This window comes from Aedes aegypti, chromosome 3, assembly GCF_002204515.2.
Source record: "Aedes aegypti strain LVP_AGWG chromosome 3, AaegL5.0 Primary Assembly, whole genome shotgun sequence".
NCBI lineage: Eukaryota > Metazoa > Arthropoda > Insecta > Diptera > Culicidae > Aedes > Aedes aegypti.
The window spans coordinates 94,364,676-94,388,901 of record NC_035109.1 but is presented as its reverse complement, the minus strand read 5'-3'; the positions used below and the strand labels follow the sequence as shown (position 1 = coordinate 94,388,901).

The 24,226-nt window shown below is 35.1% G+C and overlaps 1 protein-coding gene across 8 annotated transcripts in view; it reads right to left on the bottom strand.

The window, feature by feature from the left end:
* Positions 1 to 23,624, bottom strand: part of LOC5564645 (casein kinase I) — a 206,014-nt gene extending 182,390 nt beyond the window's left edge. For 2 of the 8 annotated variants that reach the window (XM_021853319.1, XM_021853323.1), the window contains exons 1-2: positions 23,390 to 23,618; positions 2,397 to 2,596 (exon numbers count right to left, since the gene is read on the bottom strand). In XM_021853319.1, coding sequence (XP_021709011.1) covers positions 2,397 to 2,596; positions 23,390 to 23,439 — 250 coding nt within the window. In that variant the 5' untranslated portion in view covers positions 23,440 to 23,618. Of the gene's footprint in view, positions 1 to 2,396; positions 2,597 to 23,389 lie in introns of all 8 variants that reach the window. The other 6 variants (XM_021853318.1, XM_021853324.1, XM_021853320.1 and 3 more) reach the window with 6 other exon arrangements.
* Between the last annotated feature and the right edge of the window lie 602 nt (positions 23,625 to 24,226).

The following is a 24,226-nucleotide window of genomic DNA, read 5'->3' as shown; positions in this document are numbered from 1 at the left end:
AAAAAGTGATGCAGTTCTAAAATGTGCAAGAACAGTCTTTAGTAACAAGATGCTGAACTAGAAATATGTAACGATAAACAATCCAAAAATAGGAAATAATGGTCATTCTCGAATAAATACATACTCGAAAGAACCGCCAATCAAATAAAGAAAGGTGCATAACAGATGATCGGTTCGCTAAGCACATTGATATGTAAAAAGTTATGACAATTCAGGGAAACGGAGTATTTGGGGAACTGGGTTCGGGGAAATGACATTTGGAGAAACGACATTTGGAGAACCGACATTCGGAGAAATATGGCACAACCATCACCAAGAATTACTTGATGAATTCTTATACAATTTTTTTTCGGGATCCTCAAAGGATTCAAAGGACTATTTTGCCAGTAATTCGTCAAGCAGAGTTTTTTATGTGAATACTTTGAATAATTTTTCCATGATTTTGTGCATAATATCAACATATCAAGAGTATTTATAGGGAATTCTTTACCAGATTAGTCGGAAGATGTGTTATGCATATTTTAATTCTATAAAACATGGCTGTGAAGACTAATATAAGGATTCTCTATACATCCAGGAGTTTATCCATGAATTCATTAAGAGATTTTTTGAGGAATGTCTCCACGAAAATCTCGGAAAGCTCTTCCAGAAATTTCGTTATGTGTTTCATATAGACATTCTATGAGGAGTTTCTTGATACTCTCATTCACTCAAGAGATCCATTGGTTTTCTACGAACTTCAGACAAACCGAATTGAAATAACACTACGCAATAGTTACCAGAATATGCTTCCCCTACTCATTAGATTAATCCAATAGTTAACACACTGTTTCAATAGTAAAACTATCTATAGACAATCAATTTACTATTGAAAAATAACTAAAATGTGTTAAACCGATTTCAAAAAATGTTGCAAACAACGTTCTAGCAATTTTTATACAAACATTTTTTTTTCGTAAGCAAAAAGTCGATCGAACACGTGGGAAAGAAAGAGTCAAGGGATTATATTATACCAGAAATTTCTCTGGAATTTTCTTGAGGTATATATAATACAGCATAACATAATTTCTATAATCATTCTTATTGAGTAATTTCTTCAAGATTACCCTTAGAGATTACTCAAAAAAAAATCTTGATTGATTTCTAAGAATTTGTCTATTAAATCTGCCAGGTTCATTCGGGGATTCATCCAGAAATTTCATCCAGGTTTTTTTTAGGAATTTCGACATGAATTACTCTTACTACGTATCCCTCCAAGTGTTGTTGATTTATTGAAGGTAGTAATTATTAAACAGCTAATAATAAGACTAAAACTGCTTTAGCATAATGATCGAAGAATGTAGGAATTTTTCCCAAAAAACTTCAAGAGATGCCTCGAGGCATTTATTCAGCAATTATTTTATGAAATTTTCCACAGATTAGATGAGAAATTCCTTCATTATCACTCCCACAGATTATTCTAGAAAACTCTCAGAATTCTCATCTGTATTCTCTCAGGATTCTTATTCTCCTTCCAGGATTCACCTTTCAGTGGTCGCATCAGAACTATTTCGCTACACCACTGTTGTACACGATTCAACAGTGCGACTACTGAAGTGTCAGTGTCACTCCATTGATGCTGATCTCGCTGGAATGGGATTTCTACCTTTATCCGGGCTAATAAGTCTAGGCGTAAGCGCCATGCCTTTGGTATAAGAAGCTTGCAAAAGAGATCCTGCATCTGTTAAGAATATCTCAAAAAATTGGCTCTCGATTTTCTTAAGAGTTCCCCACGGGACTTGGGAAGAAACCCCTATAATCTCATTAGGAACTCTCCGAGGACCTTAACAGACATCTATCTATCTTTGGAATCTACCTGATGCTACTTTGAACATCTGACGAAGATTTTGACATGAATCCTTTCTGGATAATAGAGAAATTCGCATAGAAGCTGTTGTAAAGCATCTGCTGACAATGTATGGACAATGACAATGTGAATTTCGACAATAATTGAAAAAAGCAGAACTTTTTTTACTGAAAATTTGTTCATTCAAATAAAAAAAAAACTGTTGGGTTCGATTTTACGACTGATTTAAAACCAAACATAATTTCATAAAACCTGAACAGGTCAAATGCTTTGAGATTGTCTTTGTTGTCGCAAATTTGGCATAAATGTTGCATTAAATAGTGAACATCATCAGTTTTGATACCACTTAGAATTATTAAAATTCCTTTCTTCTGATAGTTAATTTTTGGTTTGAAAGAGTTTTCGAACATTTAGTTCTAGTCTGATCTCTTCTCAAGAAATCATGTTGCATTCGTCCGAAAAGTAATAACTAATGTACATATATTGAGTCTGATTTGTGAACCTGTAATTTGTGCTTATGCTTAACTAATCAAAATCAATCTTTACTTACCCAGCCTCAGTTCGCCAAAGTTGCCACAGCCGATCTTCTTGCCGACCCGGAAGTTTGGTCCAACCATGAGGACGTTGGACGACGAACTGACCGAGTGCCGGGCGGAGTACATGCTGGTGCCGCCTCCGCGGGTGGTGCCTCCACCACCTCCTCCTCCGCCGCCACCGGCCGTTGTCGATGTTCCGGTACCGGGAACTCCACTGCAAAATAGAAGAGAACACAGAGGTGAGACTAGTCATTTATCTTGTGGAAATGTAACAGCGTCGGCGAAGGCGGACAACGATATCTACGTAATGGAATGCGAGAAGATTCTACAAACAGTTAGGTTTCCTATAAGACGCTGTCTCCCTTTTTTTCTTTCATCGCAATTTCGGAGTATTTTTTAAAAAGGTTCAAGCCATTTTTTTCTGAAAAAAATGAGAGTATTTCCCACTTATCGGTCTCTGTAACAATCATGATCGGCAACACATCATGAGAAACTGTTTATCGTCCACTGCTACAGTTCTGATTATATCGGGTGGTCAACAGTGCATGATAAAATTCATCTAAAAGTAAAACACATTTCCCCAATGGAAAATAAGCGAGAAAGATGGGGCTTATCTTTACTTTCTCTTTTGGAATCTCCATCGCTACTGCTATTTATCAAGCTTGTTGCAACTTGCGAAACATTTTCGATCATGAACCGCTGCAGATGAAATGTTTTTCTTTGCCTGCTTTGATCATGCTTCGATACGAATTCAAGAAGAATTCTGTATTTGTTTTAAAATATAAACCACAAAGCGGGTGGAAACGTCTAATAGGAGACCTAACTGTCCTTCTGAATTAATTCCGTGGACTTCTTGCGGGGGACGAATTGCATAATACGGAGTCATTGGTCCGAGGGTCCGTTCGTCCCCATACAGCGAATCATTAATTTTCAAGAACAGATTATGTGGGGCTGGATTTCCCTTGGTTGGTGCTCCCTCTCCCCTGGTGCAGTCTATGGTTAGTGGATGAGGAATGACGAACTGAAAGGAACTAGCAACTGGCAACTGTGACGATGGCGACAACCACTATACTTAAACTTAACTAGGTGTCGGCGATTATTAATTATGGCGTGATAAAGAGCGGTAAAACGTCTTGACGGGGGACTGCAGACCAATAAATTTTGATATCAGTTGTGCTAGAATGATGTGTAGGAAAATGGGTGAACGAATGAGGTCGAAAGAATGGACTTATGAGATGGTTGGAACAAGATTTAGTGCTTTCTATTCACTGTTTTGATTTGATATAAATTCTGTCGTTTCAGAGTTATTACTATCGTAAACATGGTTGAACCTAAGCAATTCGTAGAAATTAACAAAATTATAATATCGAAGCTTTTTATAACAGAATGTGTTATAAAATTAGCTGATTTGGTGATAAAGTAACAAAAAATATAACAAAACATGACAAATTACGAACAAATTTACAATTATTACAGAATTAGATATCTTTACATCGAATTTATAAACAAATATAAATCAGATATGAAATAACAAAATTTGTGGTATTGTTTATACAATTCACTATATTTATTCTAACAATATGTAACAGATTGTGTTATACTTCTGAAATAAAATAACAAACAAATATACTTTTTGTTATTATATCTGACATTGTAATTATTTTGAAAAAAAAAAATGGAAATGGACCACTCAAAAGAAAAATATGTGAAGATTTTATATAAATTTGATATCAATTATAATTAATGATATAATTGTGTTATATATTTCTGGACGGGGTTATACTCATTTCCAAGTTGTGTATGTAGACATCAGAACCGTATGTTACTTGGACTGATGGATATTGCATGACCTTGCAACCTAGACACTGAATCCTTAAAGGTTTTAGAGTGTTTTATACGTTTCAGTAATTTTTAGCGAAAAATCGATATCTTCTCGTCAGAAAAATGCAATTCCCATTAGCAACTCTAATGGGTTTCACGAAGTCGCTTTGAACTGACAGGAAACCACAATCATAGAAAAGTTTTCCTCCCAGTAGGAAAAAGCCAATTACCATTCTCTGTACTCTATCTCCGTCTGGAGTTTGGATACTTATATCAAATCCAGCTCGGCCAGCAAATGGACTTTTTGCTCTCGAGGTTTTTTTCTTCAAGATGAGGTGAGGAGGGAGGTGAGAGAACAACCTACACTATACAAACAAGTTTTCAGCAGATTAATCTGAATGAAGCAAACGATTAAAGTTACAAGGTCAAAAATGTATTTTGAAACGTCCTGAAACAATAGACTGACTGGACATTCATAGCCACGCATATACAGTATTGAACAAAACGTTTGCAACTTTTTCGATTTTCAATACAAAATTACCAACTTTGGTAAGCTCAGTCATTTATATACCGATTTAAATGAAATTTTCACGGAACATCATACATAACTTGAATTTTAACATAAACACGAACGAAACGTGTAAATTTCTGAGATATAAAATGCACATAAAAGGAGCGTGGAATACCATTGGTATTTACATGATATGTCATGTAAACTTCAATTATATGTCATGAAATCCAGATCCAGTTTTGGCTACTTTACCCTAGGATACAACTCCGAGCGTAGATGAAGGAGGAAAATAGTTGTTGAGAGAAAGTTAGGGTAATACTGTTCGTCGTGATCGTGATAGCCACTCATTCCTTGCATGCAACATTGTAAGAAAATGTTAAAATTGAATTCTGAAAGTAAGTTTATGATTTACCCCACCGCCAACTGTTGGTTTGAATAATGAGCGGTTCCATTTGAATTCAAATGTCGGTTTACTTTTGTATTTTTTGATTTGGATGACAAAAAAAAGGTATATGAGAAAATTTTGCTAATTGCTACCGAAACATTTGAAAAGTTTATTATGACCATTTTCAACAAATTCACCTTTTTTTAAATCATAACTTTTTTGTCCATGATTTCTCCATCTTGACCCACTGTGCAAAAGACTTCATTTTTTGTCTACTTTGATATGTAAAAAAATAAAAATAATCAAAAATACGATTTTTGAGAAAATTGATTTTTAAGCTTTATTTTCGATAGGGTAGGTGTACCAGTTATGGCCATAGTGGTTCCCTATTTCGCCATACGTGATAACTTGAATGTCTCCACATTTTGAAAAGTTGTGTGTGTTTTAGCAGTAAGATATAGAATATATCTTGAGGTTAAAACATTCAAATAGATAAAAAATGTGAAAGTCATCGAAATTTCACATATGGCCAAATAGGGAACCACTATGGCCATAACTGGTACACTTTCCCTATATAAAAAATTACGAAATTTTTTTTACAGTGTATATTTTTTTCCAGATAGTCCCAACAATAACCTAAAACTTTGCGGAAGGCACCAAACTGATCGGACAAACCGTTTCTAAGTTATAATTTTTTGAAAATTATTAAGGATTTTTTTCTTAGGCGCTTCTCAAAAGTAAGGCTAGAGTCAAAATGGCGAGCCGATGATGCAAAAAGGCATTTTTGGGCATAAAGAAAGCATGTGCAAAATTTCATCCAAACCAAAAAATATAAAAATGAAATTTGGGAAAAAAGTCGTCATTTTCTGTGGAACCGCTCTAATGGAAAAAAATGATTGTAACGCACATAACACATGATACACCACACACAAAAGGATACTGGAATGGGAGGAGTAAGTGGGGATTATTGGATCAACGGATAAGAGGAGGGGCAAAGGACATGGAAAAGGAGGTGCAAAGGGGGGAGATAGGGTATGCTAAGGGGTCTGCCTCAAGTTGTAAGATCTAAGGCCAGTCTTTTCCAAAGTTTGGGAACCCCTGGTGGCTAGGCCTGTAAGTCTCGTCCCCAGCAAGCTTCTCGGGTTTAAACCTAAGAAAGTATAACAGGCTGAAAACTCCTATAGAAATGTACAGAAACAACTGGAATTCCAGGAGTGATCCTTGGATGCACACCAAGAAGCATTTTTGGAGAATTTATAGTGGAGTCTTCGAAAGATATCGTTTTTCAGGCTCCACAATACTGTATGCCAGAGAAGCCAAGGAAATCGGTAGGCCGAAAAATTGCTGAACCGTACCTGGAAAAGAATCTGGTTATCATCAGTACGGGATTTCTGTACAGCCGCAGACGTTACCAAGACGCTAAAAAAGGCCTCACCCTTGAGGAATCAGAAACCATCGAAGACGTGTCTTGTGGAATTCAAAAGCCATACGAATCACAGAAAGAATCCTTGGAAGAACAATTGGAATAATTTATGATGTATTTCAAGAAGCAATTCCGGCAAGAATTCTTGAGCTTCAGCTTGATTGGCTGTCCGTGGTTGCTACTCCAGTATCTCCAGATCAGCTATACAAGGAACCAACTAGATGACTAGATGACCCTCGGTGTATCTTCTATTTTTAGGCGACAATGGCGCCAGCCACGTCAGAATGCAGACCAATTATGGAAAGGGGGAGGAATCGATGTTACATTTTAAACTGGACCACGGTATACCGGATATACCTCTGCATCTACGCCAGAGCATGCGGGAAGATATAGGAGTAAGGTAATTTTATGGACGCGAGGCTTGCTTTTGGTTAGCATACTGCCTACGTACTAGGCGTAAGGAAGGGCGTGCTACTTGGCCACAATATGCGTCGTATTGAAGTGCTTCTTATTGCAAAGTTTTTAGGAAAAACCTCCCATGCGAAAATGAATTATGGAAGTGCCCAAGTAGCTCTGCACCCTTTTCTAATTTTATATAGATAAGAAATCAAAAAAAAAAAAAAAATAGTGCAATAGTGTTTCAAGCTTCCAGGTTTATTGAAATGCTTGTTGAAGCTATTTCAAGGTGGAACAATATCAAAGTTTAAGTTTTATTCAACTGAATTTCGTTTGATAAAGAAACTTTTATATGGTTTGTAAGAGTTCTGCTCATCATTGTGAATTAAAAAGAACATTCAAATGCATCAGCATGCCTCATCCTTAAATAATCGACTTCTACCTGTATAACATTTAAATATTGTACTTTTGATATATATGATAAATTGTTTGCATTCCAATGGGAAACGTTCAAATTTTTTAAATTGCAGGGCTAGTAGCGACTGAGTGTCTTAAAATTAGGAACTTTTGAGACTTTTCATCCGGTGATTCTTCAATTGATTTTCCTAGGACATCCTTCAAGACTTCCGTGTAGATGTAGAACTTCTTCAAAAAATCAGCAAGAAGTTTTTTCAAAGCTGCCTCCAGGGATTTCTTAAAAATTGACTTTTATAATTTCTATAAGATTTTACCTAGGAATTTCTCTAAGGACATCTCCAAGGATTACTCAGAAACTTCTTTGGATATTACTACAGTAATTCTTAAAGATTTCTCGAGGAAGTTTTGAAGATTTGTCCAAGTATTCTTCCAGGGATTTCTCCAGCCATTTCTCCATGGAAGTGCGAATGATTTTTTTTTCAGAAATATGAGAAAATGCTCAAAAAAATTATGGGAAAAATTTGTAAAAACCTTTAGAAGACCTCGTAGCGTAACAACTGAAAAATACGGTTGAAAAATTAGTGGAAAAATATCTGGAGGAAGTCCTAAGATAGTGCACGCTATGTCTAAACCAGCAGATTATGCAAATCGAATGTACCTACAGTATTGGACAAAACATTTGCAACTTTTTCGATTTTCCATACAAAATGACCAACTTTGATAAACTTTATCTCAGTTATTTATGGACCGATTTGAATGAAATTTTCTCAGAATATCAGACATAACTTGAATTTTAACATATATTTTTGAGTGATTTTTCCAATCACAAGTTGAAAAGCAGTAACGGTTTGACTAAAGTGAATTTTTTGACGATTTTTTATAATTGACATAACTGAACATATTGAAGGAATAGCTTTATGGTATCTTCAGCAAAGTTGTAGATTTTGACGAGATGAATAAGTTTGCTGAAGACAGTTTTTGTGTAGGGCTATCAGATTTTGAGATAAAAAATTTTGAATGATTCGTCGAAAATTACTCTTCAGTCAAACCATTATTACTTATAAACTCGTGATTGGAAAAATTATTCAAAAGTATATGTTAAAATTAAAGTTATATCTGATGTTCTGTGAAAGTTTCATTCGAATCGGTCCATAAATAACTGAGATCTAGCTTACCAAAGTTGGTCATTTTGTATGGAAAATCGAAAAAGTTGCAAATGTTTTGTCCAATACTGTAGGATTTTTTTCCGCTAGAGTTCAGTATTTGGGTTATATTTTCATAATCGAAAAGTTTTAAAATATTCCATCGGTGAAATATTGATTTTTTTTTCCACTTTTAAGCTATTTTTCCATATAAAGACTATGAAAATAAAATTACGTTTTCCTACACATTTCAGCCCATACAAAATGTATGGGAAAAATTTCATCGATGGAATATTTTGAAACCTTTCGATTATTAAAATATAACCCATATACCGAACTCTAGCGGAAAAAAATCCGAGGTACATTCGATTTGCATAATCTGCCGGCTTAGACATAGCGTGTAGTGTTTGGAAAAAAACATCAAAGTAATCCCTAAGCAAATTACTTAAAATAGTAACGTAGCCCTTCAGCTCAGACATTTATTATTTATTTATTTATTTTCACTAAAATTTGGAAGAGGGAAAAACCCCTTTGAGTGATCAATTGAAAAGATCTTTCTCAAAAAGGCACAAAACCTCTTCATCTTTTCTAAAACGTTATAACAAATAACTTATGAACTAAAGGCACACTCGGCTTGAACCATAACCGAGCCAGGATCTTGATCTTTCGATGTGGGATCAGAAAAAGGAAAAGGAGAATCCGTCTTGTTAAATGGCTCAAATTTCAATCCTGAAAAATAAACAAAGAAAATTACGGCAGTAAAAATCAAACAAGATATGATATCTCATTTAAATAATTAAATAATAAATTCAAACAAGGATGAAATTTACTACCAAGGATATCACGGACAGATGTAGGAGGAGTTTGATATAAAGTTTTCAAACTACTAATGAATTTACTTCTGGGTACCGTAAATTTGTTGCACACAAAAACAATATGATCAATATCTTCATCCCCACAATCACATAAAATTGAATCCTTCATATCTATGCGATATAAATAGCTGTTGCATATGTAATGGTTCGATATTATTCGTGAAAAAGTGCAAATAAAATTTCTATTTGCAGATATGTTTTTAAACCATGGGAATTTATCAACAAACGGACAAATGGAATGACACCAACGTCCTTTATCACTTGAATTCCAAAACTGTTGCCAATTATCCATGCAATATTTATTAAGTTTTGAATGATATTCTGAAGCAAAAATTTCTCTATTATAAGTAACCCCACGTGCAACACCTAATTTAGCCAAAGAATCAGCTTGTTCATTGCCATAAATATTACAATGAGCAGGAACCCACAAAAATTTAATTAAAAATCCTTTAGTATATAAATCGTATAAAAGATTTTTAAGCTCCAAAAGAATGTGATGAGTTTTTGAATTAAAGTTTATAGAGTTCAACGCATGAAGAGAACTCAAACTATCAGAACATATTATAAATATGTTCGGAGAAAAGAGTTTTATCAAGTTACATGCAACATATAATGCGGTTAGCTCAGCTATGAATATAGAACAAGGATTTTGTAATTTAAAAAAATTAGCTAAATGATTATTGAAAACTCCAAAGCCAGCAACATTTTGAATTAAAGATTCATCAGTGAAATAGAATTGATCATGACTAATACCTTCAAATTTTCGTATAAATAATAAATTCGCATAACGAGGATGTTCATTTTTTGGAATTTGTTTCAATTCTTCATATAAAGTGAAATCAATAAGGGGTCGAAAAGTATGAACATCAATACTATAATTTTGGAATCCACACACTCAGTTGAGCTCGGCTAATTTTCATTCTTTTACCGAGATCCGCACAGCCGAGCGGTCAGCAACTGAATTTTAACTGATATTTCAGCAAAAAATCTAGTTTGTTTATAGCAGCACCTTCGAGTGCCGCTGACATCAAACGTCAGTTTTGCTGAGATGTCAGCAAACGAACTTTAACCGAGATTCGCACAGCTGATTTCGGCATTCTGATTTAAGTGTGCAGGGGAAGAAATTGGCGTTTAATTTCCATTTAAACAATAGATAAAGGAACTTAATATTTTACTTGTAGGATTAATTTCATTTAAAGATTTTAAAACATCAATGATCGGATGCTTATATGAAAAACATAGCAAGATAAATTTGCAATTTAATTTTTGAAAACGAATCTTAAGAGGTTCAATACCAGCTAATACTTCAATAGATTGAGTATGAGTTGAATTCAACAGCTTTAAACAAATTCTTAAACATCGAAATTGTATTTTTCAAGTTTTGAGAAATGAGATTGAACAGCATTTCCAAATGTAAAACAACCATATTCCATAACAGAACGAATAGTTGTTTTGTAAAGAGTAATTAAATCAGAAGGATGAGCACCCCACCTAGTACCAGTAACCGTTCGAAGGAAGTTTATTCTTTTTGAACAAACGTTTTGAATGTATGAAATGTGACTTGCCCAATTTAATTTTGAATCAAACCTTAGACCAAGATATCGATAATCAAAAACCTGTTCAATTTGATCTCCATTTAATTTCGGATGAAATCTCTGGAGAAACCACTAGAATTATTCCTGAAGCTTTTCCTAGGGTTATTTGAGATGAAATTCTTGAAGAATTAGTTAAAAAGTCTCGTAAGAGTCTCTGAAGATATTTCTGGAGCCTGCAGAATTTTGCATCAGAATTCACAGCAAGCAAGATAAGGAAAACAGGAGATTTTAGAGACCAATTTGTATTAAAAATCAAGACTCTAGAGACCTCTCATCAAAAATAGAGACTTTTTAAAGCCAATGCGAGACCAAGTCTCTAATAAGAGACCTGCCACCAGCCCTGACATTGATCAATTGATTACTTCGATTTTTAAAATTGAAAGCTGTTTGAATTTCAGATCACTTTCCCAAAATCAGTTTTCCAGTGTTTCAAACTTCGAATAATTTTGAAAATCGTGCATGAAGATATGTGAATCTATAACTGAGCAAATGTCTTGGGAAGTCGATAAAATTTTAGCTCAAAGAATATTGTAATAGCGTAATTTTTTAGGGGGTTTTGACGCGAAACTTTTTTGTCATGGATTACTACATCTAAGATATTTCCCTGATTGTTATCGAAATTCCCGGATAATCCCAGGTTTTCCATGTAGTAGACATTTAACCTCAAATAACCATTTTTTAGTTTCTGGTAATTTTTAGAAATATTAGTTCTTTTATAAAATGCAAACTTAGAATTTCATTTACTCAATGCCTACATTTGTCGAATGTTACAAATGTTATTAGCAGTGAAGTTCAACAGGGAATTTTACCAAAGATTTAAACATATTTATCTAAAAATCTAGAAACTTAATAATCTCCATAAATACCTACGATTCAGTTCCTTTAGAAATTCCGTAAGATTGCCAAATAGAGTACAAGTTATGCAAAAAATCGTTCTAAATTTCTCCAGGAGTTCGAATTTTATCTTATTTCTTCAAACGTGGTTCACGAAAAGTCGCCAAGAAATGCTCAAATCAATTCAACAAGAGCTCTATCATATCAGGAAAATTAGAGCAGTTGAAAAGAAAATAAATGTAGAATAGCTACCTTAAATTCATTACTACAAGTTTGCGGAAAAAACTTTTTCAGAGTTTTTATTCGTTTTTAGTTGTAATGGTTCAAAAATTGATTGTTTCAAACGAACTTTTGCCATAACGTTTCGAATATTTTTATGAGCAAAAACTCAAAGTTCTGAAATTTTAAGTTTCACGAATATTTTATCCAACTATTGAGTGATGTTTGTTTGAAAATTGAAGCTAACTTTTTATCAGATATTTGTTAAAATTTTTGAATATTTTTTTTTTCAAAACTACGATAACATTTGCAATTTAGATTACCTTTTTCGTGCTATCAGGCGTATTTCGCTAAATTCAAAGATAATTTGAACATTAATGGTACCCACAATAATCAAACTACATAATGTCCAGTTATCCGCACTACAATTGATCATGAGGATCTCCAGAAGCTGTTGGGAAAATTTAGGGGAAACCTTCAATTATAAGGTGATCAGCTCATTAAGATTGGAATGTATATGGGAGAATCGACCAAATATACAGCATCTTCTTCTATATAAATAAAAATGGAATGGTGTTTGTATGTCACGAAATGGCTTCTGAACGGGTCAACGGAGTTGACGTGTTTGTGTGCATAAAAATCCCAAGATATTCAACGCAAAAGTTGGAAAAACAAGCGTGAAAGGAAGTGTTGTTCTGTAAGGGACATTCCATAGCGTTTTTCAACAGCCTACTTGATGGCAAGACGACCACTAGTTGGAAGAGAAGAAACAAATGCCGATTTTCATACCAAATGGTCATTTTTGGAGGTCTATAGTGCTTTTTGTGATCCGGAAGACAAGAAATTTTGGCTGCGAACTAAATATAACACGAATTTACCATTGTTGTTAAATTTTAAGATTTTTATTCTCAATTTTTGGACAGATTTTTAGATTGGAAATAAAAAAGAAAACAACATTATTGTCTTATAACTTAAGGAAGAAATAATCTTGGTGAATTTTTCACCACTAATTTGTAACACAAACAAATATGAGATGATTTTGCAATATATTACTGCTATTATTGTTGTTTCAACTCAAACTCTCAAAGTGGCTGCTATGGGTCCAAATTAACAAAGTTATGGGGTGTGACATACGATATTTAGTAGAATACCTATAAAAAGATGAAAAAAACCGAATTAAGTACTATACCATTTAATTCCACTAGAGTTTGTAACCTTTGACAGATACGCGTATTTCGACCTCAACTGTAAGGCCGTCTTCAGTGTCGTGTACTAGACTCGACTTATTTTTTTCATCTACTCATAATTTTTATTCAATTTCATCAGCAACTTCCAGAGGAATTCTTTAACGACTTCCGTTTAAAATACTCTCCAGAATTCAACTTGCAATTTTTCTAAAGCCAACCTCAAAAATTTCTCCAGCAATTCCGGCAGAAGTTAATGTAGAATTTTCTCCTAGAAATTTAGACAGGAGTTTCTGAAAGTTTTAAGTTTCCAGTGATTATTTTGTCGATAGGATTCCCACCAGGACATATTCAAGAATTTTTCCCGTAATTTCTCTAAAGATATCTAAAAAAATACTCCAGAGTTGCATCCAGGGATTTCTTGTGGATTTGTTTGAAATTTCAACAAATAATTTCACAAGTTACTTTAGAGATTCTTCTAGGAATCCTTCCGGGAATCCTTTGAGAAATTTCCCGAGAAGTAATCGAACAATCTATACAGGTGTTCTTTCATGTCTGCAGGGAATTGTTGAAAGTTTTTTTTATAAACTATTAGAGAAATTCTTGAAAAAGATGCGGAAGGAATTTCTAAAGGAAATAATATTGTAATCTCGAAATGAAACACCAGTAAAAATACCTGATGAACTTCTGCAAGGATCTCCGAAAGATTTGACATCTGGAGGAAGACTTGGGAGTTTCTCTAGAAAAAAAAAATAATTTGAAAAATAACCAAACGAATTCTTGTACATCCTTTCTGAAACAATAGCTGAAATACATAAAAAATAATCCTTGGAGAAACTTGTAAAGGAATGATCGGCGGAATCACTTTAGTATTTGGTGGTGTGAATCTTAAATGAATTTGAATAATTCATGAAAGATTTTCTTGAGAAATGTTTGGAAGAACTGTAGGAGTAATCTAAGTATGAAACTCTAGAGACGTTTCTGAGGAACTTAAGGAACAATGTCAGTATCGTGGCAATGCTGACGGATTTCCTGGAAAAAATGTAGATAAATTTCACTAAGCATCCCTTGCGAAATTTCTTGAAGAATTCCAGGAGAGAAAACTTTACAACAACTCTCCTTCGATCAATATTCTTGAAGGTAACGGACTACCTGTTTATTTTGTTTAAGAGAAACTCGGTTTGAAATCCACATCACTTCAGATTTTCTATTAGGGGAATGTGGGGCAAGATGAGCACCCGGGGCAAGATGGGCACCCCTAGTATGTGTCGTTCCTACCGATTTTTTTTCAATACATTATTTGGGGTTCTGATGAATATCATTAAATTGATATGATGGCCATAAATTTCAGCTAAAAAATCAACAGCACAACGTAAATATTGTCCAAAATACATAGAAGTCCAAAAATTAACCTTTTCATATAAGATTTGTTCATTTAAAAGTGATATTGTTGTTGCGTAAGCAAATTAATTCATACGTTTTTGGCCGTATAGTTATAGAATAATCTTCTGTAGATAATCAGGAGCAAAACTTTTTATCAAATTTAAAAAATATTTCAATTGTTTTGATTATATTAATAAATTTACACCCTTGGGGCAAGATGTGCACCATGTTCAAAATTAAGTAAAAGTGTGAAATTATAGAACCACATTTAGCTGTGAGCTTGACTTACGGTATCTTCTTTGCACAAAACAATTTTTCTAAAAAATATATAAACAAACAACAAATTTAATCGTTTTTTAAGTAAAATCTTAGCAATTTATGAAAAGTTATTTATTTTCTGATAAAAGTTTTAAAAACTAAGCTAGTTGAAGATAATTATTATCAGATATTAAAGATAATATCTTGGGATATTGCAAGCATTGAATAATAATAGTTTTCTTTAGTAAATTGCATCTTTTTATGGGGGTGCCCATCTTGCCCCGCAGTTTTTTTCACCGATGATAAAAAAGCTATTTTTTAAAGTGTTATTTGGAAAACTATTTATCACTTTTTAAAACTTTTAATGGTTGGAGGTCAAAGTAATAATGTAAAAGATAAGGATGGTTACCAATTTTACCAAAATAATAACGTTTAAGTAGGCTTAAATCGCGCTTATCCTTAGGGTGCTCATCTTGCCCCGCCTGACCCTACAAGGCCAAAATCGGTCCACGCAGTTCACGATCAACCCCTGGTATGAATATTCACCTGACCCAGTTCCGGAGGCCGTAAAGCACCTGAAAACATAGCAAACGAAACAAAAAGCTCCTTCCACAACAAAAGAAAAAAACTAAACAAAGCAAAACACAAAAACAAAAGTTACCAGATGTACAGCCTCATGCCAGCAACATCAGCATCAGCTCAGCACCGGGGCGGCAATCGCAGTTTCAGTCCGCAACTTCTTTGTTTTGCAAGCTCACGGAGCAGACTTCGGCCAAGTGGGGCTCGGCTTTGGGGCCTCTTCCTTTTATGCTGTTGAAGCTTGTTGTTGATTAAATTTTTATCACCACGGGTGAGTGAATGCACTGACTGCTTCTCACATCCACAAGTTCACAGTTCGAAACACAAAACACACTGACTGACTGCCTGCCTGCCGACTGTCGTTTCTTCTAGTTTGGAGCAACAGTCGTTATCGTTGTTGTGTTATTGCACCGGTGGCTGCCTCTGCTGCTGCATTCATTTTTGACGTGCTGCTGCACATTGCCGTTTCCTGGCCTAACGAACGAAGGTGTACGTGTGCAAATAGGGTGCGGATTATTTTTCGATATTTCTTAAAACCAAAAATATGTGTGCTCTTCTGAATTCAAATCATATGCAAATAAAAACCTCAAAGTTTGAACCAAATATATTAATATTGAGAGGGACAAGCGATTTTAAGGTGAATTTTCTTGTTATAAAGTATGAACTTAATAATATAAACATAACTTTTTTTAATTTTTTTAATTTTTTTTAATTATGAATTTACTAGCTCCATTTTTTTCCAAATACATTTTAGAAAATGTTTGTAGAATATCAAATTGTGATCAAATATCGATTCGATCTTTTGTTATGTGATTTGAATTTAGTAGCACTTATAAGCATTTGGTTTTGAGAACTTCATTCGAAAAATAAGCCGCACCCTAATGTGCAAGAGCGCGCGCGAGAAAAGGTGCGTTTTCGCGATGTAAGAGTTGCAACCGTTGAAAAAAAAATGAAAACAATAACCACCGCGTTGCATAACGGAACAACGAATAGAATAAATAGTAAATGTGAAAGGAAGGGTAGGTGGTGGAAGGGGTGCTACACGGCACCCAATAAATGAAAACAAACTGGGCAAATCGGTGAGTAACGAAGGCACAAAGAGGTCCAGTTTTTCAAAGAGCTGACGAAAACACTTTTTCATCAAAACAGCTGTTCCAAAACCCATGCAAATGCATATTTTTTACAGGTCGATAACCCATTTTTACCTAGATTTACTATTCTCGGATGCAAATTTATTTTTAAGTATCATTAATTTAAAAGGTTTACAGTTTTTGTTGTAGGTAAGACAGATAATTAATGGACACTGTCCATTGGACAGTTTCTGTATACCCTACGCCATTCCTAGCGGAGATATTTTTTTTAATTTGAAGGCATCAAAATATTTAAAAACAGCAATTTTGTTAAAATTTCGTTTTGAGAACCAAAAAAGTTTGTTTTTTAGAAACAAAAAATTTTGTCTATGCCCAAAATAGTCTTCAGCCCCAAATCAAGTTACAAAACATTTTTTTTTTGTTTAGCATTGTAAGGAATCCGGAGCTTCTGCAACATTTCTTTTTTTAATCTGGACCACTGTGAGGGCAGTGGCGGCAAGTGCGAGCGCGTGGCTCAACCTTTATGGGTGATGATGACGGTTCATGACAAAATCGCGTTGCATTTTGGATCCGCACTGGGCGGCGGCAGCGGCACAAGTACGGCGCGGTGTAAAATCCATTTATATTTTTGCGATAATATTCACGCAAGTTTGTCGGAGCTACGGCCGCGAAGTTTATGATTCGTGTGGCTTGCACCATTCGGTGGTGTTGCTATCGCAGTTTTCTGGCTGGTGTCGGTCAATCAGCTTCGCACGATTCTCCGGATCGGAATTGAATTTATTGTTTCTTGTTGTTGTTTGTTTATTCTATCTTAATTCGATTTCAATACAGTGCATGGAGTGATACTGTGCATACAAAATCGTTTCATGCAAATGGTGAATATGTTTTGTTTGGAAAAAGACCTGTTGAATAAGTCCGGTAGAGCGACAGACCGGATTACTGCCTTAGCTTAAGTATCATAGCTCAATATTTAAATAATGATTCTGAAATCAGCCACGTGATACGAATCGTTGTGTGAATTGTTCATATACACTCCCGTGCAAATGTTTGGTTTCACTCCCTCAAAAACATGTGCAAAAGTACTTTTCTAAGTTCATATTGAATTTTTACTTGAGGTTGTGACATTTAAAAAAAAAAAATATGGTTTATTTTCTCAGTATGGACCAAAATTCCAAATTAGTGCGTCATTAGAACCGTAATCTTACGATGTTCATTTAATTTTCGCGGATTTTCGCCGAAAAAATCTGAAAACTATTACTAAATCTAATAAAACAGTCATTCAAGTCATCATGCAAAAGTTTGGATGCAATAGAACTTACTTGAACCTAAACTTTTGCGCGATATATACATCATACTGAGGGGTGAACAAAAATTTATAATTTTTGTCGATCCGACGCTGAGAAAATAAGCCATGTTTTTGGTGTTTCACTACTTTGAGTAAAAATTGAATAGTCTAAAACATGGCTGAATCATGTATACCATAACTTCTACAAATAATAATGTTGGCTATTTAATTTCAATGAAAATCTGGATCGCAAAAATTTGAACCTAACTAATACAAAATACAGTTTTCATCTGCTTTCTGGATCATAGTGCAATGACTAACCGGATGACGAACGCCCAGCTATAAAATTTTATTAATTGTTTAATACAGATTAATACAGATTTTGATAATACCACGGATTTTGTTAGAAGTACACCAACCTCAATTTATGATCGATTTTTACGTACATTTGACGTATCTTTTTTTTACGAAGTGTGTAAATTTAATTTGGAAAATTAAAGGGGAAATTTTGCATTGGCATGATGAGTGCCAGGAAATAATCTGATTTGTTTCAACTTATGCTCTGTAGCTTAGTTCAGTCATATCTTTCATAAACTTCAGAATACTCGAAATCCACATAACAAGCGTGAACCTTGGAAAGGAGTTTAGAGCTATATGTTGCATTGATTTTGTGGTTGTGTTGCAATCAAGGGATATTCTGAGTCATATAAAAATTTGTGAGAATATAGTACTTTAAATAAATAGTAGCATAATTCGATAAACATTGAAGAATTTTGAATTCGGTACATGCTCCGATATATTTGAGGAATTGAACCGCAAAACTTGATGAAAACAACGGAAGTTCTTAGTCATCCAAAAACTTCCGGAAAGACAGCCCATCACACATTGTTTGAAGGTCGAATTTTTAACCGAATGAATTGTTAGGAGTTTGGTCGAGGTTGTCGGTATTACCTTGAAGCTCACAACATCCGTTGTTAAAAATATTTAGAAAGAACAGTATTTGTTTAAAAGAAGGAAAACACTGATAAACGTGTACCACTTGTAAATGTTGTTTGTATATTTCATCTTAAATTGCGAAATAACGACCTAACGACGCTTTAGGCTTAACAACATTTTCGACCTAATGGCATTCGGCATAACGACTAGCTCCCAATTCAATAGCTTCCTGTAATATATATCATGAGATCTACACTAGACTGGCCCTTAAACAAAAAAGTTGTAAAACTTAACGGGGCACCCCCTAGATATGAGCCTTAGGGTAGGAAAAACGCTCTCTCAAAATTTCAACTCAATTGGTTGCTCCACCAGCTGGCGCAATCGTTATGAAGATTGTATGGGATAATCGTCTCAAATATATTGAAAATTGACCCTATGTCACAGAGATATTATAACATGAAGTTATGTTATTTTGTAGTCAGTAGTAAATGCCATAGGATTTTTATCTGAATTTTTCCGGTTCAATCAAAACCCTTCTATTGGCTGATGAAAACCATCAAGGTTATATCAAAACTTTAAAACTCAGCCAACTGGAAAAATATTACAATGCTCTATGTCCTGAAATGATCTTTTAAAGACAAAGATACTCGGTAATTCATACATTTTCTTGATTTCACTAGCAGGGTTCTGAAACCAGGCTTTGATAATACTCCTGAACATCATTAGAGTTCGGTAACATGCTCTAGAGCAGCGTGTTGTCTTTGACTCTTTGTGAGGGAGCAAAAAGCAACTAGCAGAAAGACAACGAAAAATGAGCGAGGGAGATGCGGCCCAAAACACAACAGAGGAAAATTTCACCATAAAAGTGTGCCATCACAACTCCGCGAGGCCTGTTTTGTTCGGGCGGGTCACTCAGTTTTCACTTCAGTTCTTGAAAAGTGTGAGTAGAGGTGAGCATAGCAGCAAGAGAGAAAGAGTACCAGAAAAATTCTCGCATTTCTATAAACTCTCAATCGAACTGTTTGAGGATTTGTGTTATAAATTTTGAGTTCAATGTTCACTCTTCATAAAAACCTCGAAACCGTCTTTCTTCGCATTGCAGAGGAGTTTCGGTCAAGCCTGACTGAAACTACTATTCTATCAAATACAACTGAAATTCAAAAACACATGTCACGATATAATCATTTTTCCAACAAAACAAGCGTCGTTCTAGTTTATTAAAAGAAAATATCTGCAGCAAGACTGAAAAAATGTATAAACATGATCTTTGCTATTGTGATCTAAAGTCTCGATGACTAATATAGTCTTGATTTCAACTTGAACATTTTTAATGTTGGATTTGATTAGAACGATTCAGTCAAAATTCAATCTCATAATTTATTATGTACGACTTTTTAAGGGAGCGAGATCCGTCATAAATTTGAGCAGTTTTTTTTAGTTCATAATCATGAAAGTTTACATGAAAATGTGTTTGCTGTATTCTATTTTCCAATCAAAGCACAGTGAACACATTTTCGTCAAATCAATTACACTTTTGAACAGAAAAAGTACTGTTGAGTTTCGATGATGAAGATGATTACGATGAACGTTAAATATTTTATACAGAGGATTTATTTCACGCAACATTCCCGAAGTAATGTGGATATAGTCGACTAATATTAAATATTTTGGAGTTTTCCGGATATTTTATTTTCATAATAGTAAATTTTTCTATGCTAAGCGATTCTTGCTCATTTTGTATCAAGGGCCCCCGTCAAGAGATCTGACCCGGGCCCTCCGAAGCTCAAATCACTGCTGATATGTATATGTAGATCTAATGGCCTGTACTCCATAGAGTTCTTGTAGGATCGAGAACATCGGTACAAAAGAAAAACGATACCAGTTTACTTATGTAAATGACTAAGGGTCTGTATCATAATCAAAAATTATCAATGGACGACTTAGAGCGTGACCTTATAGATTCTAAGGCTTATGTTTGATGGAGTCCTTGGAAGACGAAGGACATCCGTTCTAATGTGTAATTATGTGAAGGGTTAAGAGTCTATGTCATGTTAGGGGTTGATGCCATATTGAAAACCATCAAAACATTGCTTATCACACCAGAAGATTGAAGCGAGTTATTCCAGGAAGTTTTTGGATGATCTAGAGCACCTGTTGTACTCAATTAGTTTCCAAAACTGGGATCTTGACGAAACAAACGTTTCTTCAATATATAACAATCATTTAGGGTCCAGTATTGCGAGATATTCTTTTACCTGGAAAATAAAAATTTATATCCCTTTCACATGTAGAATTATATGACCAAATTCCAAGGAATTCTTGGAAGACCTTAACTTGCACATATTTTGCCCTTATTAAGAATAAAATATATCAATGATGTGTTACTGAACATTGAAGCATAATTTATCGAAATAATATAAAAAAATGTCTTACAAGAAGACTCCAAAAGGCAAAACCTCGGTTTACGAACTGATTCAATTTACGAACCCCCGATCTAGTTCGTTAATTGAGGTTACTGTATACAAAAAACAAGAGAAATTGTATAGAATCTTGTGCGCATGAGGAGTCGGCTTAAACGAAAATCATTCGAAGAGCTAGCCAGAAATTCGTTAATATCTCGCATTTAATTCGCTAAAGCTCTTGAGATTTTGTATAGTGACGGAACATCAAACATCAATCGCAGTTAAACAGCAAGCCTGATTCCGAACATTTTCTTCAATCTTTGCTTATGTTTCGAACATTCGCATATCGACATGACGAGAGTGCAAACGATGTGCAATATTTCGAATAACCCACCCGCTGATCCGGAGCGTTTCTTCAAGCGCAAGTGGTGCGATTTGGCAAGAAGCGTTCCATTTTGTACGTCGCTCAGTGGTCCGAAGCTGATCAAAAGTAAAAAAAAATGTTGTTAGAAAATCGTTTGGCTAACAATATTTTCCTTGCTTGCTATAGTATTGAATAGTAAAGTTTTAAATCAATCGGTGTTCATTTACATTTAACGCATCATGTAAATTTCCAACGCTTTTAGCACGAGTTGTACTTTTGGCCAACATGATATATTTCTCCCTTATCCATGGATCGCATCTCCGACCAAAGGTAAGTCTCAGCTCTTTTTTCCCTCTCACTCATTAACACCCTTTGTGATTCAAGAGATGCAGAGGTATTCTCGGTCTCTAGAAGCAACAATAATTACTCACTAAAATTCCTTGCCGTGCACTAATGAGCACGGCAAATGGTCACATAAAACGGTGTGAGGCGACCTTAGCATAACATTTGTGAATACAACTTTTGAGCAATTGTTTAAGTATGTCAAGGATTTTTCATTTTTTCTCGAATTATAGCGTAAAAGTATGATACATAATTGAGTGCGACCACTGTTCCTCCAATTAACGACCGACGGGAGTGTGTCGAACGTTAGAGTTCGGAAGAAACCCCAAGTTGTTTGTTTTATAAATTGGATTTTATTGCACGGTGATGCTCCGTTTCTACCGCCAGTCCACACGATCCGACAAAGTGCTTGCAAACTTGTGACTGCGGGTAGCTCCATTTCAACCGCGTTGATGCGTTCCCTACTCGGAGGTTTTGAAGTTGGACACCGCGTGCTAGTGTAAATTCTAACTCGTGTAACGTCATTTACGACGGAGGATCGGAGAAGTGTACGCCGTCAAATCGATGGACCATCAGCCGTCTGATGGTGGCCACCTGTTTTGGAAAGTGTTTTTTTTTTGTTTTGTATTAGCGAAATACTGCCCCAAGAACAAGGGAGCATTATATAGAAGAGGTCAGAATAGGTAACAGTTGGTTTGAAATGTTTCAGGTTTGAAGCATCACAATTAGGGCAGTAGTATTCAATGATCGATCTACAGAACCGTTACAATGTACGATTTTAATCTGTAATTTGGTTGAAGATATCAGAAAGCCAGCTCCAAGAGTTGATCAGAATCGCCTAACATTTCGAAATTTGAGTAGATGGCATTTCATGACTTCTACAGGTTTCATCGGACGGTGTGCCAAAGGATATTTGAGGAGATGAAGAAGTGATCTGGGGGCCTGATGGAGAACTATAAAGTGAAACTGATTGCTGCCAATCAATTTGCAAGGTTCTTGAAGTTTCCGAGAGGCGGATGATTTTTTATTTAAGACATCGAAGCCAATGGATTCATTGATACGAGGCCTATCAGTGAAACATCTCTTGTAGAAATCGACATTCTGGTATTTATCATTGAAAATCCGAGAAATAGTTACATAGAAGTTGATCTGGAATTCCATGATTAGCTTGAATTATGGACTGATCGTAACAGCGGAACTGTAATAGGTGAAGCGTTCACGTAGAGGATTATAACAATCAAAATCTACCAGAATCGGGTCGGTAGCGTTAAAATCGACGCCAATATCTCTGGACTTGTATTATCATAAAAAGACCTGCTACAAACAACTTGACAATAGTATTCGATAATCAACCAACAGAACTATAACGATGTACGATTATAATCAGTGCTCAGTTGACTGTAGGTTACAGACACTCGTGCTAATGCGTGAATGTGTGTTATCAAAAGCGAAATCGAAAAAAGAAACAAACACTGATAAGTGCAAAAACAGCGGCCAACCCTTCTTGTTTGCCGATAGTGCGCGCTGGTGCCACTTGTGATAAGCATTTCCCTGCCCCTTATTACCTGCAGTCAGTGATCTTTTTCGGTCGAAACTTCATCGGAACGCATAACATTTGCACACGCGACGACACACTCACTTTCCTCTCGCGGGAGGGTCACTCACGCGGCACTCACTCGACGTTCTGCTGGCAATTCGTGTTCCGGTAGCAGATTTTGCGGAAAAAATGTCGCAGTTCACATACACCCCGTCCAAAAATAAGAATCTGTAGGACCCTACACCAATTAGGTAGGTTTGCTTCCATTAAGATTGCTGTCGCATGATAAACGAGATAAAGCGTGACGACGGCGCACACAGGAGTAACTGGATCAAATTCCTGCCCGAAATCCAACAACATTACTTAATTTACGTAAGTTTGTAAGAATTTTTCACAATTATTCAGGAAATCAAAATGCTCACAGTTAGTTTTAAGCTAGAGACAGTGTTTCCAAATAAAGTTGTTTGCATAATTGTTCGCAAACTATCACTGGCTTTAGCATGGTGATAGGCCAATGATTCTCTCTTGCTCATTCGTTGAAAACCGAAAAGGCATAGAGCTTTGGGCCAAGGCACGCAAACAAAATTCATGTTGGCCTATAAAAAAGGCCAATTTATGGTTGAAATTCAAAAATGGGCCAAGCATTTAAATTCATCATTTTTTCCACATGTTTGATAGTTTTCACAATAAAATCTATTATTAACGTGTTGTAATAGAAGAAACCACATTGATTGATTTGAATACTGAGAAATAGGAGTAGAAAATGTCGTGAACAATATTCACATCAAATTATCTCAGAATCAACGATTTAAGAATTGGCCCTTTTAAATTGTTACGCAAGTTTTCTAAGTGAAAATATGTTCGG